Source organism: Arvicola amphibius, chromosome 12 (assembly GCF_903992535.2).
Source record: "Arvicola amphibius chromosome 12, mArvAmp1.2, whole genome shotgun sequence".
Taxonomy (NCBI): Eukaryota; Metazoa; Chordata; class Mammalia; order Rodentia; family Cricetidae; genus Arvicola; species Arvicola amphibius.
Genome location: NC_052058.2, coordinates 153659365 through 153679465, shown reverse-complemented (window position 1 = coordinate 153679465; position 20101 = coordinate 153659365). Strand labels below are relative to the sequence as shown.

Here is a 20101-nt window from a genome sequence, read left to right as displayed (position 1 = left end):
GACGTATCCAATGGTAAAGACAAAAGTCACGCTCTACACAGCCAATAACTCAGTACCAGTAAGCCACGGATTCTCTCCCTCTAGGAACCAGAGGGGTGCTGAAACAATGTGAGCGTTTGCGGGGCATACCTCAGCGGCTGCCCCACAACTACCATCGAAAAAGCCCACAGCCAAGCTCCGAGCTGAGTTCACTCAGAGCGTGGGGCTCTCTTCACAGGCTTCCATTTCCTACGCTCAGGTTTCTTACGTTCTTAAACACGGGAAACCGTTCATAAGAACAGGACATTCCTTTCATCGCAGACTTTATTTTTTTTCATGTATATAGACACACACAGTATTTAAAACTGGAACTTCACAGAAATAGTGCTTGAGCACAAGACTTGTGCACCTTTTCCACTTCTGTGCCACATGAAGTCCTCCGTGAACTCCTCTGCACAAGCTAAGGCTGAGATGCTTCTATAAAGTTATACAGTACAAGTCTTCTACAGCCAACAATCTAAGCAACACAGACCACACTACCTGATCAACTTTCATAATCTTCTTAGCCTTCATATTTATATAATAATCTCCCCACAGGGTCTTCAAAAGGACTTCCTTCTTGATGCCAATTTTTTGACTATAGATTCTGGCAAAGTGCTCAATTCTGAAAGAGAACCAACAGTGCATGTTATAGCAATAACAATGAACATAGCTAACACGCCACTGCTTCTTTGCCATATACTATTCAAAATACTTTGTACGTACTACTAACCCTAATATTTTCAACTGTCCTACGAAGTTTGCTCATTTTATAGAAAGGGATAATGAAACAAAGATATTCCATAGGTAGTGAGATTGGGATTCAAACACAAGCAGGGTGACATTGAGGCCAGTGTCACTGCCCAACATTCTATGCACTGGCATGAATTAGAATGTAGGCTGCAGCTCCCGTGTGAAATTTGACAAAAAGTAAGGAGGCCAAGGAAGCAAAGGTGCCAGCCACCAATCGTAACTCTACTAATTACACAAACTATGTTTGGTCTTCACTGCTATAAGCACTGTTATTCACAAGGGAAATTAATCTAGAGCCCCTAATCTGCCAAAACTAGAGAGGTAGCATCCTGGAGTAATCAGTGACGAATGTACATTTACTCAATTCTCATCAACCCCCACAGAGAAACCAGTTAGCACCAAGTTTCCACCCACTGGAGAGGAGTCAACCAGCTCAGAGGTGAAGGGCGTCCTCTGGCTAAAGGGCTCAGGAAATAGTGCACATTATCAAAAGCTTGTCTAGAAAGCTGGGCGGTGGTGGCGCACGCCTTTAATCCCAGCACTTGGGAGGCAGAGGCAGGCAGATCTCTGAGTTCGAGGCCAGCCTGGTCTACAAGAGCTAGTTCCAGGACAGGCTCTAGAAACTACAGGGAAACCCTGTCTCGAAAAAACAAACAAACAAACAAACAAACAAACAAAAAAAGCTTGTCTAGACCTCTCAAAGCCCTAGCATCTTAGAAGATGCAACTCAGGAACAAGATGAAAGAAAAGGCCTCGGCACAGCTCCTCAACACGACGCCCAGAGCTACAACTGCAAGGACCAGAAAGGTAAACGATCCTTGGTTCAAGGTGATATGGACATCCATGTGGAAAAATTCAAAAGAACCAACAGAACTGCTGGTGGAGCTAATAACCAACTGAATCAAGATTACAAGCAAAGCTAGCATAAACAGTCAGTGCTCCTCTACAAGCCAGCAGGCTCAGCAAAGAAGAGAGGCAGCAAAAAAAGTCTATAATCCTACTCCACATCCCGCCATCAGGAAAATGTAGTGCTACGTGTGTATCAGCATGGCCCGATTCCCGAACAGCAACACCATGAAACGCCGACAGGGGTGTAGAACAACGGGTACTCCACTATTACTGGTAGGAATGCATAGTACCACCTCTTGGGAAGACAGGCTGGTGGCTTCTTAGATGGCTAAACACGCTCACTTGGGAGGCAGCAGTCGTATTTAGTATGCACATAAACTGAAAGCATATGTCCATGAAAAACACATGCAGCACATGGATGTTTATAGCAGTTCAAGTCACAATTTCCAAAAATTGAAGCAAGCAAGCAAAGTGTCCTTTAAACGAGTCAACAGACAAACTGTGGTACAACCAGAGCAGGGACGATGACTCAGCACTAAGCAAACACATGGAGGCATCCTAAGTGGTCACTGCTAAATGAATGAGGCCAACGAGCAAAAACTACACACAGCCGACTTGACTATGCGGCATTTTAGGAAAGCCTCAACTATGTAAGAGTTAAGACACCAGGGGTTGCCACTGGTTACAGGGAGGCAGGAATGGACAGACGGAGCTATGGTGTAAACTTCATTGTTTTTATTGTTTTATAGTTTTCTCCACTCCCCTCCCTTCTCTCTCCTCCCCTTCAGCCCTCTCCCATGATTCCCACCTCCCAATTTACTCAGGAGATTTTGTCTTTTTCTATTTACCATGTAGATTAGATCCATGTATATCCATCTCTCTTAGGGTCCTCTTCGCGGTCTAAGTTCTCTGGGATTGTGATTTTTAGGCTGGTTTTTCTTTGCTTTATGTCTGAAAGCCACTTATGAGTGAGTACATGTTATATTTGTCTTTCTGGGTCTGGGTTACCTCACTCAATATGGTGTTTCCTAGATCCATTCATTTGCCTGCAGATTCAAAATGTCATTATTTTTTTTCTGCTGAGTAGTACTCCACTGTGTAAATGTACCACATTTTCCTTATACATTCTTCAGTAGAAGGGCATTTAGGTTGTTTCCAGATTCTGTATATGACGAACAGTGCTGCTATGAACATAGTTGAGCACATGACCTTGTGGTATGGTTGAGCAATTGCAAGGACTTGAGGTAGATTTAATTCCTAATTTTCTGAGAACTTGCCATACTGAATTCCAAAGTAACTGTACCAGTTTGCACTCCCACCAGCAGTGCAGAAGTGTTCCCTTTACCCCACATCCTCTCCAGCATAAGCTGTCATCAGTGTTTTTTATCTTGGCCATTCTCACAGGTGTAAGATGGAAGTCAGAGTTGTTTTGATTTGCATTTCTCTGATGGCTAAGCATGTTGAACATTTCCTTAAGTGTCTTCCAGTCATTTTAGATTCATGTGTTGAGTGTTCTCTGTTTAGGTCTGTACCCCATTTTTTATTGGATTATTTGTTCTTTTGATGACCAATTTCTTGAGATTTTTGTATATCTTGGGGATCAGCCCTCTGTCTGATGTAGGGTTGGTGAAGATCTTTTCCCATTCTGTAGGCTGCCATTTTATCTTGTTGGCCATATCCTATGCTTTACAGAAGTTTCTCGGGTAAACTTTTTCTGATTCAACAGTTACTTACTGAGCAGGTTTTATTTTGTGTTTTTAAAACATTTTCAAAAAGATATATTTCTCCAAAATCTGCATTAATATTTACTGCTAATTTCTGGAGAAGTCAAACTATTCTATATGGATGATAATGCAGGGTACAGGGCCACAGGTGAACTCCAACGGGTCTCTGAGCGCTGAAGACGTGTCAGTGCGTGTTTACCAATGACAACGAATGAGTTACATTGGTGAAGGATCATGGTCACAGAGAATCTACGTATGGATGAGAGTATCTGTGAAATTTGTACTTTCCTCTCAATTTTGTTGTGACCCCAAATCTGCAGGTTTATTTTTAAATTCATTTTAAAAAAGAAAGAAAAGGAAAAATCAGAAACCAGCCATTCTCCTCACTGAGGAAGGAATCCAAAGTTAGCATACTGAAGAATTTTTGTTGTTGTTGTTGTTTGGTTTTTTGTTTTTCTGTGTAGCCCTGGCCGTCCTGGAACTCACAAACACACACCCACCTGTGGACCATTCTTCCCATGTCAGAGGTTAATGTGAGATGAATTAAGTGATATTATGAGAAGCTGCAGGAGCTGCAGGCAACAATCACGGGAGGAAGGAAGAAATGCTGAGGTCATCCCATCAGGCAGTGGCTCAGGAAAGCGCAAAAAGGACAGACCGCTGAAAATAAATAACAACTGACCCTTCTCGTTGAGGACAAAGGCAGAGAAAAATACCCAGAGGTCAAAATCCAAATTACAGCTCTAGCGGCCAAGGTTCCGAAGCGCTCAAGTGTCTCTTACTTTCTCTGTAATTTGCTACAGTGCAAACTTCACTTTCAAAATGATCAAGCAGTTACTCATTTAGGAGAAGTTTTCCTCTTAATTTCCCAAAATTTTAGTTTCTATAAAGCCCATAATACTAGTTACTGTTGTTTTCCCTTTTTGAAATAGGAAACTCTTCTTCGCTCTGTAAGTTCTTATCTCATTCCAAAGACCTGGAGCCATCTGCAGCTTTCCAATAGAGAACAGTGGACAGAGTGCTACTCTCTTTCTCCCCAACAAGGAATGGCAGCCCTGGCTGTCCTGAAACTCAGAAAGCAGGTCAGCCCTGCACCTGCTGACAGAGAGGCCGCTCTTCAGCACCTCCGCTTTCTGTGCACATTTGATTGGCAGCTCCCAGTCAAACCTTCAGCATCTGGACTCTGTTCACTGTGTTTTTACATCATTATCTTTTATGTGGCAAGTTTCTAGATGGCCTTTTCCTTCTTAAATTTAATAAAGGAATATTAAGTATTTGCCACAACTGTTTAGATGAGGAGGATTTCTAGTTTGAATTTTTTTCTTTTATCTGCACTTATTTTTATGCTGAATTTATTCCTGTTTTTGTTTCTTCGGTGGCTTTGGAACAACTTGGTTCTTTGCAATGAGTATGGATTAATCCGGGCATGAGCTCTGTAAATTCGTCGGCGCATGTTAAGTCTTTGGTCACTGGATAAGTTCAATGACTAGAGAATCTACATTAGACCCATAAGCTGAGCAATTATTCTCTGCATTTTTAAGCACATTCAGCAAAACTTCAGCAATCTTTTTGGTCACCAGTCCTGTTTTCAGCTGGGTGCACCAACTGATGCCACCATTATGCCACTGGAACAGCACACGTGGCTTAAGGTGACATCATTCAGAGGCTTGGTGGCATTTGGACATGCAGACCCTTGACGACATGGGTGTTCTTAACGTGAGCACGGAGATCTGAACCTCTTGATTTGCATGATTTTGTAGGGTTTTCTGTGTCAAGAGAGTAGCGAACCATCTCTACAGGTCACCTCAGACCACTGACAGAGGAAGTACAGCGTGGTTTTGATTTCATGTCTCCAGAATTTTAAAATATGCTAATCTGTGTTACCTAAATCAAGTTATATTTCCTTTTATATTTTAGAATACAGTCACATAAATGCCCCATCTTAAATTCTAAAAGTGGGAAGACTATCAGAAATACTCTCTGTGAGAACTACAGATCATAAGACATTTGCCCTGCTGCTCAGGCCACCATCCTGAACTCTTCCCGAGCCCAGCATTACTGCATGTAGACAGCGTGAAGTCTTCAGATCTTCCTCTGGACGCTCCTCGCAGTTTTTATTGCATAGCAAGCACAAAATCCTCATTAGCACCGACCCATCCCCCACGGTCACTCAGCGCTTCCATCCGCTCTTTGTCACTATGGATAGAACAGTCCGACGCTTAAAATACTGACGTTAAGAACACAGCTTCTCCATTCTTGAATTCTAATTAACTTTCTCTACAGAACAATTTCAAACTAGCTCCCATGAATGCCTTCTGAACATATTCCAAAATTCTATAACCCTCTGCCTTACTGACTGACAACTGCATTATGGGACATGGCCAAGACACATCCTTTGCCCTCAGAGACCCCCAGTGCGTTAACACTCACTGCAGGAAGCTTGGGTTTGGCGCACAGAGACGAGCAAAGCTACTAGGAAGGGTGTTTCCACCGTCTCCTCTTCTCTGTTTCTATCCTACAGGCGGTGGCCTCCATGTTGTAACCTAAAATAACAGCTCAAGGTTCCCAAGCATTCTCCCCCAGGGCAGAGTTCCCGGATTAAGACTGATTAAAGGCTCACACTTAGGCAGCAGACTAGGTCCACCCTCTAGCCATACTTAAACACAGAACCATCTTCTAACCTTTCTACTGTGCTCATTTCTACCTCTGCTGATACCTGTAGCCGCCAACGTCCCACCCACTGAGTACAGAGGACAACTGTGAGGACAAAGTCTGTGTTCTCTCATTTCCAACAGCATTTTCTCCTCAGCTACCTTAACCCTGCTGAGAACAGACATGAGTCCGTCCATCGACCCATCCAACCTTGTCTAGCACAGAGAGTGACGACTAGTAATACCTAAGACTGGAGAAATCTGAAAGGGATATGAAGTTACCCTTTTTCTCTCCATTCAGGACTCTATTCCTTCTCCACCCACAGAGAGCTTCCTCCAATTTGTCCAACTCAAATGAGGATCACCCATGGAATTATGACAATCACTACTGTGGACAAGCCCTCCACCTTGTGGTTCACCAGCAGAACGCTCACAACTCGTGCACTAACAGGGCTGAGCTTGTAATAGAACAGAGTGAATCACTCTCTTTTCTTTTCTTTTTATGAGATAAGAGTTTGGCTATAGTTTATGCTGACCTAGAACTCTCTATGCAGCTAGCTCATATTCTCCCTCAAACTTGTGATCCTTCTGCCTCACCTTGCAGAAATGACACATTAAGTATGAACCTCTATGCCTAGCTATGGTAACTTTATTAGAGATCACTCTGGTCCAATCTTATTATTCTTCAGAATGTGACCTCACCAAGCTATGGCACAGGCAGGAAAAGTTCATAATCCCCATTCTTTCCTTATACTCATGCCTACATTTATTTAGGTTTACCATAGCCTTTTAGGCACAAGGACTAAGGTTAACTATAATCTATAATTTGTTAAAAAGAGCCCCAGCACGCACAAGTCAGGGTTAGGTCTCTAATCTACAGGGAAGATCTAAGAGAAGTACCATGGTTTTAAAAAAATAAACCTAAGATTGACTTTAATGTTAATATCAACTCTGTCCTTTAGCAGCTGAGCAAAGCTGAACAAATCCTCAGTGCTTCTAAACCTTAGACGACAGGATGGGTTTCAAAGATTATTATGAGAATTTAATCAAATAATTCAAATCAAATGCCTACCATATGTATATACTTAATATAGCTTTTTTCCATATTAACCTCTGTTAGCACTGGAATAAGTGTACTTGCTCGTCGATGAACAGAAGCTTTATAATCACAAAGGACTGCCAAAAAGGAACTAAACTAAGGTTAGGGTAGGAGAACAGACCAAGTAACTCTGGCAAAGGCACAACAGAAACTGTTCAACAAGGGACAGCCTTTCCAACAACGACACGAACTAGAAAAGTCAACTTCAATCCAAGCCACATACGTTACGCAAAGTTACTAACTCAAAATGAACCAGACTTAGATGTAAACAAGAACGCCACAAGAGACATGAACGTGGAAGAGAGGCTGGTGAGAAAGGGGAATAATGGGGGACAAGAGATGGTGAGTATGATAAAAATACAGTATGTACATGTGTGAATAAAAACATTTAAAAAGGAAAGAAATCTTCAGGGTCTTCAGGGAGGCAGTTATTCAACTGGATTCAAAGTGTAAAACTCAGAAAACGTGGTAAGCTGATTGTGGTTGCATGGATGATTTAATTGGCCCCAATAATCTCATAGGATGGTGACACTGTTAGGGTGGCTTTGTTGGGGTGGGTATGGCCTTGAAGGAAGTGTGTCACTGTGGGGCAAGCTTTGAGTTTCCTATGCTCAGGATAATTCCCAGGGAGTCAGTGGACCTCCTGATCCCTTTTGGTCATGAAGTAGCCTGCACCACATCTGCCTGCATGCTGCCATACTCCCTGCCATGATAATGAACTGAATCCCTGAACTGTAAGCAAGTCACTCCAACTAGATGATTCCTTTATAAGAGTTGCTGTGGTTACGGTGTCTCTTCACAGCAATAAAAACCCAAACTAAGACACCGATTCACCTAAATTGAAATCTTTGTTCTGTAAAAGACACAGCCAAGAGGATGCAAAACCAAACCACAGACCAGGAGAAATACTTTCAAGGCACAGGTCAAAGGCCCAACACCTACAGTTTACACAGAGCTGCAGAAACACAACTAGACAAAGTGGACAGGAAGAGAGATAAGACCACAGAGGTGGAAAATCAGCACAGGGAAAGACTGATCAGCACTGGCTGTCGGGATAAGTGGATTCAAACCACACTTATCAGCACACATCCCAGAGAAGGACCAGAATAACAACAGTAATGTCAAATCATGAAGCAGGCCATAAAGGCACTGCTGTGGGAATGTAAGAAGGCGCAGAGGCCCTTCGGAGAGCTGTTTGGTAATTTCTTTACAAACTAAATTTCCTGGCTGGGGATGGAGCTTAGCTGGTAGAGTGCTTGCCTGGCATAGCCATACACTTATAATGGCCCCAACAGGAAAGCATCCAAATGGTCTTTGGTGGGTGAACAGATAAGCTGGTAAATCTATACTACTGAATACCACTGGGGAGATAAAAAAGGACCAACTATTACAGGATGAGCACATCTAATCCAAAATCTAAAATCTCAAACTTTTTAAGTACTAACACAGCACCATAGGTAGAAAATTTCCCAAGACCTTTTACATTCAGCTACAGTCAAAACTTAAAAGGCTGGGCAACGTTACATCAGACAATGTGTGCATAATGCAAGTGAATACCGGATCCCAGCTTCTGTCCCATCCCCAGGATACTTTGTGTGCATGTAAATATTAAAAAAAAAAATCTAACTATAAGACACTTCTGGTTCTAAGCATTTCAGAAAAAGATGACTCAAGCTTTAATATGTGCAACAATTTGTATCAGTACCAAGAAAATTATGCCGAGTAAAAAAGAAACAAAAAGGCTCCAAGTTATTTGGCTCTACTATAGCCTACTGCTTTGATTTAATTTCCCTAACATTCTTAAAATAGCAAATTACAGAAATGAAGGCCATCAATGGTGCCAGTCTGGGTTATGCATGGCTTGGGCTGAAGCAGATGGAGCTGCACGGGACACCGTGCGGAAGCTCCATGAGGATTAAGAGAGGTCTCTAGCTGGCCCGTGTCCATGCTACTGCTCAGTAAGTGACTCTGTCTTACCATTTTCACGGCATAAGCATGAGGCAAGGCAGGACTGAGCAGAGGGTACAACATAACTCCATTATTTCCTGTGATATGAAGTTACGGCTACACAGGAACAAAGTTAAAACACCAAGAGAGCGGAAGGGCTCACCCGAAGCCCCAGCCATCTATTGCGCTGGTGAACACCACATTGCCCTGCTCTGGGGAGAAGTACAGCTGAGAGTCGTCGGCGTCCTCCAAGCCAGTGCTCCAGTCGTACACTTGATCGCCTTGTTCGGAATGGGTCTTCACCTGGGATTCTGTCTCTCTCTCTGCTCTTTCTTCTAGGACTTTAGAAGTAAAAAGAGTTCCTGTAAGTGCGTTAATCTAGGAGAGATGGCGAAATGGCAAAGTGTCATTCATTTGCTTAGGACACGTGTGGGCGGGAACACACTGCCTAACGGTGACTAAGGCTAGAGCCACTGTCACAGCTTGGGTCACTGCAGCTGACATTACAATCAACAAATAACTTACACATATTAACTGTTCTTTCAAATTCCAACAAACCGAAGGCTTCTAATAAGGCTTCTGAAGGGCCATCTGTGGGGATTATTTTAGTGCTGGGAGGTTTCACTAAGAACTCATCCCATTCAAATCCCCAGACTTCAATCAGCCCTTCTAGTTCCGGAACCAGCTGTCTGCAGTTCCCAGCACTCTCCATCCCTCTTTCCAGTGTCTAGTCTCAAGTGAGTCATCTTACTTCCCACCTCGGAGTGAAAGATGAGCCTGCTACTCAGAATCCCGGCCAGTCCCCATCTCCTAACTTCGGCTCTGCTTACATCTACAAAGGCTGCCGGCTCTTCTCTAGCCGCTCACTGTGGCGAGCACGCTTCACTCTTCATGGTGTTTCTGCAAGGCAGGCCATGCCTACAGCTCTTCCTATTGTGCAGGGAGCCAGACTGGACACCCAGTCCCTCTCAATGCCCTACACTGGTCTTTCCTCCCTTTAGCAAAGAAACGTATCCATGGTGCTCTTAAAGACGTCTAAATTCCTCTGCACAACATAGGCCTCACATTTTTAAAATGCAAGGCTTACGTTGTTTTTTTTTTTTTTTCCTTTTATTTCTGCCAGGTCCCATTTTGTACCAATTTGCATCATGCTCTCTCAAATCTTAAGCTATAGCACACAATTTCCTTGATGGAAACACTGCCCATGCCTTCTCTGTCTTGGTGACTGTGCACATCTGTTTTGTCTCCTGTGAATGCTTTTCCTCTAACTTTCAACTCAGCAGACATTCATGGTTCCTCTATCTCAGGGTCTCACTGAGAGACTGTCTTCTCTTTTCTGGCTCAGACTGGGTTGAGCAGCTCTCTTCTGTGCTCTGAAATCACATGGGGGCGCCTGGTTGCTCTCAAATGTCTCAATTGTCTGTCTCACTACACCGGGAGTGCTTTGAAAACAGGGACTCCAGTGTGCCCATCCTATACAACCCTATACACTGATATCATCCCTCAGATACCATGGACACTTGGCACTGCATATATCTACACTGATGCTTGCTAAATAAACAAATCGATGCCTAAACAAACTTTCATCTAAAAACAAAAATACCATAAAAATATATCACTTATTTTTATATATAAAACAAAACAAAAAACCAAAAAGCAGAAATTTTCAACATGAGAGCCTACCGTCCAAGTCTGACACTGATGGGTTGTGGGAAACAGAAGTAACTCCCAAGAGCACACCAGTTCTGCCCCTCTGCGCAGTTGGTGAATCCAACAGACAGGAGTCTTATGTGATAAACTTACAAATAAATATATTTCTCCTAATACCCCCTCATACTGCACACTGCCTTACAGCTTCTCAGCCCGATTTTAAAGCACTAAAGAATACTGTACCTGTTCTAAAATATTCTTGAGGTGAGAGTAGGCCTCTTGGGGGGTGAATTTTAGCTCCACGATCAGGCGATCTATCTTATTAATCACTAAAACAGGACGGATGTTCTCAAGCCAGGCTTGTCGCAGAACTGCCTGTGTCTGATAAAAACAAAGCAAAAAAACACTCATTATCTGCAAAGACTAAGGCACATTAGAAAATCTCAATAACACATTCTCAGGCTGCACTAAACCACCCAGACTAAACTACACATACATACATGTTTACCAGGCGCTCTGCAAACACACACACACACACACACACACACACACACACACACATTTAAAGGATCATAGAACAAATGCCTACCATAACATACAGACAGGCGACAAATACAACAGTCCCAGAAGGGACCCACCCCTGCTTAATCCTACAGCCTTCCACGTGACCACTATTCTACTATCCTATTCGGTTGTCTTCACGTCACCCACTCCATCAGATGCCACGAACACTGCACAGGATAAGGCTGTACTTCTCAAGTTGAGCCCCCTGTGGCCTCAGGGGAACATGCACAGAGGCTGTATAATTAGAGCACATCTTCCTGGAATATTAAACTTCCTCCATTAAAAAAATTAAACCTTTAATTTTTTGTAAGCATTAAAACAAAACATATATACTAAGGAAAATTCAAAACTGATCTTGGATTTTGGGTTTCTGTTTGCTTGTTTTGTAAGATGAGATGCAAGTTTAAAAAAATTATTACGAGAAATGAATTAGCCTTTCTGAATTTTACTTGCCACCAGTTACACATTGACTCGGGCCTTAGTGGCAAATTCTTGCAACTTTGCCAAGAATAGAAACACTGGATTAAGGATGTAGAAAAATGTTTGAAGTAGGAAGGATGTGTGCGCACATTCGTGCACACGTTCCGAGACTCCAGCAGAAGACAACTGTCCTGTCTAGGGAGAACCAGCTCCATACCATGCTACCAACAGCCTTGCATGACTTGAAAACTTTCCCATTTGGAACAGAGCCTCCAGGTCCCTCTCACACCTAACGTTTTCCCACTTTTGCTTTTAGATATCCCAGATGCACCTATCAAAGAGTGGTCACTATCTCTTATGACCTCATTAAGATTCTGGGGATAAACTTCATCAGAAATTGGAACATTGTCAGATGTGAGATATAAAGCCCACCGTCTGCTGATGGCACAGAACAATCAGCAGGGCCTCCTCCTCTCCACCCTCCTCAGCCAGCCACACATAAGACCATTTCGGCCCATAGGCTTCACCTGTGGACAGACCCCCTCCACAGCATCCACCACAATGATGCACCCATCACAGATGCGAACCGCTGTTGATACTTCGGAAGAGAAATCCACGTGGCCAGGGGAGTCTATCAGATTTATCAGGTATTCCTCATTACCTGAAATAAAAATTGAAGACACATTTTCAGCTGTGTGGGCAAGCAAGCCTCTTCCTGCAAGCTTGGAAAGACGCTTCTAAGAAAGAATGAGCAAAGCTCCGGGAGCCAAAGCTTCAGTCGGCCGCTATCCTTCCAACTTTACCACTGCACACGTGGAATCCAACAGCCTCTCCAGCGAACACTAAAGAACTTCATCAGGAGCTTAGTGTGTACCTATCACTGTGCTAGAGACGTTTAACACACCCAACACATACGGGATCATCTATGAGATAACTAGCTCTATTATTTTATACATTAGTTAGCTGAGCTGGAAAGAAACAAACGCTAAAGGGCTCAGAGGTGAAAGCTCTTCAAAGGGGCCTCAGATGCCCATTTAAAACAGGAAGTGGTTACCGAATTCAAACTCCTCCTATGCTTTCTCAAGGAGCCGTGTTTGAAACTGTAAGAAGAGCAGTGAGACTCAAATCTAAACTGCAGAAAACTGTGAGGAGCAGGTATTGCGTGCCAGGTAGTGCAGGCTCCACCTCCTTTAATCCCCAACAAATGTGCACTCACAGTGTGGGGACACCTCGACTCTGTCTGGTTTGAGCTCTAAATTCACACACCACCAAAGCCCCAGGCACACCAGGACAACTGGTCATCAACACATACAGAGATTTAACAGTGGCACAATTCAACAAGCCATGTGAATAATAACCGCACTGCAGAATACTGCACTTAACCCCCATTATGGCCAAATCTGATACAATTTTAAAGTCAAATCAATCATTCAAATGCTCTGATGTCGATACTTCACTTTTGCTCCTTCCCTTCACTTTGTGCTTATTAACTGCAACCTTAGAGGATTACTACAAGGCTAAATGGTACAATCTACGGACCACATAAAGACCTTTTCTGGGATATAATCCCAACAACTTAACGTGGGGTGACAAGATAAAGTACCACCGCAGCACCACAGCCAGAGCTACCATCTGTGGCTCGCTTATTTGTGCCCGTCATTGCTCTAAGTCTCTTTTCAGCCCTCCACAGTAGAAGCCCCCTTGTCACAGAGGACACAAGAGCACACACAAATACCTATCTCTAGGACCTCACTCTGAGCCTCACAATCAAAATGGCCGAGGCAGCCAGGTGGGGCGGCACATGCCTATAACTTGGGAGGCTGAGGCGAGAGGATCTCAAGTTGAAGGTCTGGAGGGCTAAACCCTGACTAAATGAACAAATAGAAGCTGAGAGTTGTAAAAATCATTCAGTTTCAGTGATCATAACTTCAACCGCTAACTCAGGCAGCACACCGCCCTTCCACATGCCGAGGATGCACCAAGAGGAAGCTTAGCCCTTCACTGCGTGAACATCCTAAAGCCCTCAAAAGTGAAAGTCATCCAAGGCCACACTGATAGCTAACGGTCTGCACGCCTGCGTCCTAGACTGCACTTTGCAGGTCGGGAACTAGACACACTTGTTTCCATTTGCCAGTCTCCAGACGCAAGGGTCAACAATTAACAAGCACTTCCCCACTCCTGGGTAAGAAGTCTTAGAAGGTGAGCATTCTTTCAGCTTCGTCAGAGATTCTAACGGGAATTACACAGCACCCTCAGGCCACCTCTGCCCTTACCCTTCAGTGGGGCTCCAGACCTTCTAGCAACTCTGAGAGAAACGAACACACACCCAGCTATGTCTGTCTAATCATGCATCCAATTCCAGACCTTGGGAAGTTCACTCAGGGGGAGCAGACGCGGGGCTAAAATGGCACAGAAAGCTAGTGACACGCCAAGTGCCTCACTAGAAAAAGCTACACTCTGAAAATAGGAGTACATGAACACATAAATTAAGGCAGTACAGGGAGTCTTGCAGCACACAGCACACAAACATGTTAAATGTCCAAAGATGGCCTGGGTTAAAATAGTGTGTCAGTCTGCTGAAGTTGAAGGTTCTCAAATGTATGAACGGTAAGGAGATAGCGCTGCAGCCAGTTAACAGCCAGGCTTTCCAACTCCGCTTCTGATGCCTTTGCCATCCTAACTGTTCTGTTTCGTAGGCAGGGGAAAAGAAGACCCACATCCTTTAAAGAGAAGTCCACACATGCAGCTCCTCTGTCAGCACCTACTCAGAGCTGCTTTTCAAACACCTATTTGTTATGTCTTCTGCTAATGTGTGGATGAGGGTCAAATTTAAAAAAAAAACACACATAAAAATGTTATAGACTTACACATAGACACACATAATATGAAAGACAAGTCCTAATGTGCCGCAGGCTGGCCTTGAACCTGCCACATAGCCAAGGACAGGCTTGAACTTCTGATCATCTTGCCCCACCTGAGTACTAAGATTTATAGGCACACACAAACACACCAACACATGGTGCTGAAGAACAAACCCAGGGTCTTGTGTATGTTAGTAAACATTCTACCAACAAAGCTTTAGTCCCAGCCCCTTTTGCTTACTGATTTGAGAATTTTTTTGTTTTGTTTTGTTTTGAGACAGGGTTTCTCTGTAGCTTTGGAGCCTGTCTTGGAACTCGCTCTGTAGACCAGGCTGGCCTCAAGCTCAGAGATCCACCTGCCTCTGCCTTCCGAGTGCTGGGATTAAAGGTGTGCACCACCACTACCACCTGATAAGAATTAATTTTTATGAGAATTATGAATTAGAAGTTTTGTGTGAATGCTGAATGGTCTCCCCAAACTGTAACAGAATCCTTCCTCCTGAGCTCTCTGATGCTGCTGGAGCAAGTGTCAAAGTGAGGGGAGGGTGGTCGGGACTTTCCAATCTCTAACAGTGATCCCTACTGTAGCATTCGGAGACACACACCTTGCTGCCTTCTTGCCCGGCATTCTCAACAAACCTTCTCATGACAGGGGACTGATCTAATAAGTGAAGCACCAACTTAAAAAGACAGACTTTTTTTTAAAAAAAAAAAAAATGTAGCCAGCAATTGAGAAAAGGAAAATCAAACAACGTGAAGTCAATTATGGTAGAAATCTCTCAATTTCTGCTAATGGGGTAGCGGGGAAACACTCTGTCACACCTGTCACTATAAGATGGTATGGGCAATTGTTCTGGCTGTACCCAGCTGTCACCAGCACCTGGCTAAAGCTCTCCTGTGAACAGAACTTTTTATAAGGAATTCAGCAGTCTGCTTCCAGAACAAGACAGGTGAACGAACACCAGAGCACAGGAGAAAGCCTCAGAGGAAAACTTTCAACAAGAGAGAAACTCGGCATTCGGATGAAGATCTGAACTTGGCGCAGGAAAGGGATGCTGAACCTAAGTGACCGAAAGGGCAGAACTGAGTTATTTCGGACACATTCCTAAAGATGTCACAGTCACACTATGTACATGACTCACAGGGCGGTTGCAGAGGGACTGCGGCTCTCCCTCCACAAGCTGCGCCGTTTCTGAATTAGCACCGTCCTTGTAGAGTGTAAAACAATGAATAAGTTACGGGACAAACCAACTAAGAGAGCTATCCTGGAGTCTGGGGCGGCATCCCCCAAAGGCTGAGTCCTCAGCTGGGCTCTACCAGGAGGCAGAGGAACCCGGAAGAGGTGAGGCCCAGGGGTCTTCAGTCATCCAGGGAGAGTCCTGCAAGGGGCTGGCGGGACTCCAGTCTCCTTTTCCTCTCTCACTTCCTAGTGAGATGCTTCCCTGTCTACATGGCCCATCCCTGATAGGCTATGTCAACCACAGACAAGCAAGCAAGAACCAAAACCTCCAAATTCCTGAGCCGAAATAAACCTTTCCTAAGTTGATTACGTCAGATAGTAACTACAACAGAAATCTAACACACCTTACTATATAAGAGAATTATAAGACATAAGACACAGTCCATCTTCCATTTGTAGACATATTACATCGCATGTATTTATATATAATATAAATGTCTTAACCTCATCCCTGTTGATGCACTCAGGGCCAGTCAGTGCCATGGCCTCATTTCCCAGGCACCCGGAAGTGAGAGAACACTACCAGGTAACTGCAGACTCGGATGGAGGGTCAGAGTGAGGTTCCAGAAGGAGAGATTAATGACTTAGAAGCAATGGACAAATGAGGTGCTGCTTTGCTGTATAAGCCCATCCGAAAGCCCTCTCTGGATCTGCCTCCAACCGGAAAAAAACTGGACCTGGCAGCACTGCTTCTGGTCTCCTTCATTCACTCTGGTATCCTTCAGTAAAATCCCAGTCCCCGGCAGCTAGCGGGACTGTGGCTACAGCCTGAACTCCTGCATCACAGAGACAGCCTTCTGTCCAAAGCTCTGCTGCTCTGGTATAAACCAAGCAGCTGGACCTCCACACGGTCACGGTTCTTTGCTGGCACCTCCCTCTGCTACATCATCACCCTGGAAGGGGAGGCACAGACTGAGGCCCAATCCTCTTGCAAATCTCACCTTGCTAGTGTGTCTTTACTGTAAGATGCCGGGCTGATCAGAGCAATTCAGAGAATAGTAGTACTAAACTCAAGCCAGGAAGAAAAATGGAGACCTCGGGTAGAAAAAGGGCTCTGTACATGGACAGCTGTGTGGCTAAGCAGACTCACAGGCCAGAGCTGGGGAAGATAAATATACGGATGAAAAGACCCTAAGTGGGGCATGAATCCAGAGCACAGGTCTTTCCTAAAGACGGAGATAGGCAGAGATGATAGACCACTACATTTTAAGGAAAGGTGGCAAAGAGTTGAAAATTCTTTTCTGCAACACAGATAATAACAATGTCTGCTGAATTCGTGGAAAGGAGTTTGAGGGGTATGTTGAAGACTGCCATAAGGTTTCAGACAAATGTTGGGGAGACTGAGGAGGCCTCTAGAAAGAGGTGGAAAGTTGGCAAGTCTGAAGAGAAGTTTAGAGAACATATTTTATCAAGATGGGGTTTTCTTGGGGGGAGTGCTCTAGAGGGTTAAAGCAGCAGAAAGGATGCTGGAGGAGGATGCTGGGAAGACTGTCAGTTAATGACACCCTGTGCTGTAGGAAGCACAGAGGAAGTAAGAGGCTCATGGGGCTTGACAAACTCAGAATTCTATGAAATAAAATTGGGTACCTCACCGTGTGGGCAAAAGAGCAAGGAAAGGTAGTAAGGATGGGAGTACTGGGATTTGATAGCTGTTAGGAAGTTTTTAACTTCTTGGTTGGCCACATGTTGAACTTCCTGTTGTTGTTGAGTTGGGATCTATGTTGTCCAGGCTGCTCTAAAACTCAGGGGCTCAAGTGATCCTCCTGTATACAGCTTCCTAAGTAGGTGGGAGAAATGTGCCTGATCAGGCTCAACCACAACTGTTTAAATTTGAAATGTCAGAGACAGGCAGTGCCAGGTGATGCTGGAACCCAGAAAGCAGCCATGGCAGCAGGCGAGGAAGCAGAAAACTAAACTGCATTGTTACCAAAGGCCAACCCATAAGAGAAGTCATTTTAGGGGATGGTAAACACTATCTTGGAGAAGTCGCGTGAAAAAGGAAATCAGCACCAGGTGTCAAATCATCAGTAAACTGGGCGCCTTCAGGAGTTCAGAATACTAAGGCAAAGGAGCAGCTGAGTGGGATGTGCTTTGGAAGGAGTGAAAATAGGAGAGACCTAGCACTGGAGAGAGAGTCTGGGCAAGAATGGCAAACTCATGTCCTCATTCAGAGACAGGGAGCACGGAAGAAACATGAGGAGAGCATGTGGTGGGAACGAGGAAGAGGGACATCCTCAGAGATGCTGAGGGCGTGATGATGTTTGTCTTGGGAAGTCTGCAGAGGAAGTTTCGGTAAGGAAGGAATAGTAGTAGCAGGCTGAGGGAGGTGTGAGAATCACAAAGAAATATGGAAAGGAGGCCATAAGAGAGGCTGGGCCATGTGGCTTACATCTTGGGCAGTGACCAAGGACAACAGGCATGTGGGCAATGCTGGCCACATGATGCCCAAAAGTAATCCCAGGAAATCTGTGGTGGAAAGAAGCGAAGCCTCAGGAAGAATTAGTGGGGGCCTAGCCTAGCTCCCAACAGCCTCCTGATCCAAGTGAGCAGACTGGAAATGTAATTACTTGGTTCCTAGGCTTGCTACTGTCCTTTTTCTAGAAACTACTGTCCTTCATCAATTCTCTTGATGTCTGAAGTCCAGTTTGAGCATAAGTGAATTAAGGACAGCCATCTCAGCGGGATGCTCTGGGGATAAGCAAAGCCATGCACGAGACATCTAGCTCAGAATTCAACCATCATCAGTTTTGTCTTAAGCTTGGCAGCAGTTACATGCTTCACAGAAGAAAAGCCATGTCACAAGAGGGGAAATAAAATCTGATCCTTCAGTCAAGTAAGGGACAGGGAATCCTTCCCTCCTAGACTAACACATGGACAGGAGGAAAGGGAGGCCTGTGCCACCAAACACTTTCTGGTACTCTCTGGCCTTGGGTAGCCTTGTGGGGAGCAGATGGAGTCTGTGCCCTGTGGCTCAGTCCCTGGAGAGTTAAGGCAGAGCCACAGGGCAGAAGCCACAGTGAGTGTGAATCCTGAACCTGCTCACCACACTCGCCCAGAGAGAAGACCCTGCTCCTGGGCTCCACTGCAGAAAAAGCTGCAAAGTGAATCCTGGCACAAGTGACTGCCACTTGGGTGAACCCCAAATGCCCACTTAATCAAGTTATGAGGTAGCTACATGAAAAGTATCTCTAGTTATTCTTAACTTACATTCAATAAATCATTCCACCCCAACTCAAGGCAGTTTGTATCTCTGTTTCTGTGCAACCTCCAAAGAATCATGTACCTAGAACATTCTAAGATCAAGCTTCCCAAAGCCAGAGTTTAACAAAACATGTTAGGCCACTCAGTCCCCAGGGTTCTCTATCAGAAAGACAGTGAGGACGTGGAACGGCTGAATTTCACGGTATGCAAGTAAAACCTGAAAAAAGTAGGCAAGGGCAGTGAGAGCAGAGGCGGACGGGTGGGAACCTTGAAGTTAAAAGGGCAATAAAGATTACAATCTCTTCAAGTCTATAAAGCAGCACGGTTAGATCTGTGACCCCATTCTCTGAGTCAAGAACAGGATTAGAGCCCTTAAAATAAGTGAGGTAGCATTAAACAAAAAGAGCATACTTGAAATATTAAACACTGGGGATTGGTATGCTTAAAAGTTCCAAAACTAGTTTGATATAAAAATGGCTAAAAGACTAATGTCAATGAAATAGCCACGCTCCGCATAGTGCCTCCCTTGGTTCCAGCTCCTTGGCCACACTGTGAAGGATGAACCACAGATCACTCCATTAGGGAAATAAGTCTTTATTATTTTCTTCAAAATATCAAAATATACAAATTGTATAAAGTGTTCTAACAGTACAAAAATATGTATTTTGAAAAGCACAAATTTTATCATTATCTAGTTTCTGGGAATATCTACTCTGGCGGTGTAAAATGTATCCTTCCAGAAGCATGTACACATTCATACCTCACAGAAAGACTGCAATTGACTTTTCTGTCTCTTAATATACCATTTTCATATAATTATAAATAACCTATATAATTATACTTCTATATAATTAAGCATTCAAGCAGCATGGATATAATAATTCATTTAGTCGTTCTCTTCTTAACATTTAAGTTACTGGCATGTTTTCACCAATACAAACCTTTTGTGAACATAGAGCTCATGGCTTTTGTTTGGCATTTCTGTCAGAGAACTCCTGCATCACTACAGAATGACAAGCTAGTACTGATCAGAGAATTCCTGCATCACTACAGAATGACAAGCTAGTACTGATCAGAGCAACCGGTGGCAGTGGTCAGAGCGAGCCACAGCTACGGAACCAGGG

At 44.1% G+C, this 20101-nt stretch overlaps 1 protein-coding gene across 2 annotated transcripts in view; it reads right to left on the bottom strand.

Annotated features, from left to right (window-relative positions):
* Efl1 (elongation factor like GTPase 1) overlaps nt 1-20101 on the bottom strand; it is a 109511-nt gene that overhangs the window by 82301 nt on the left and 7109 nt on the right. The window contains exons 5-8 of one of the 2 annotated variants that reach the window (XM_038313715.2): nt 12203-12336; nt 10935-11072; nt 9205-9419; nt 520-643 (exon numbers count right to left, since the gene is read on the bottom strand). In XM_038313715.2, the coding sequence (XP_038169643.1) occupies nt 520-643; nt 9205-9419; nt 10935-11072; nt 12203-12336 (611 nt within the window). Of the gene's footprint in view, nt 1-519; nt 644-6025; nt 6076-9204; nt 9420-10934; nt 11073-12202; nt 12337-20101 lie in introns of those variants that run through there. The other variant, XM_038313717.2, reaches the window with a different exon arrangement.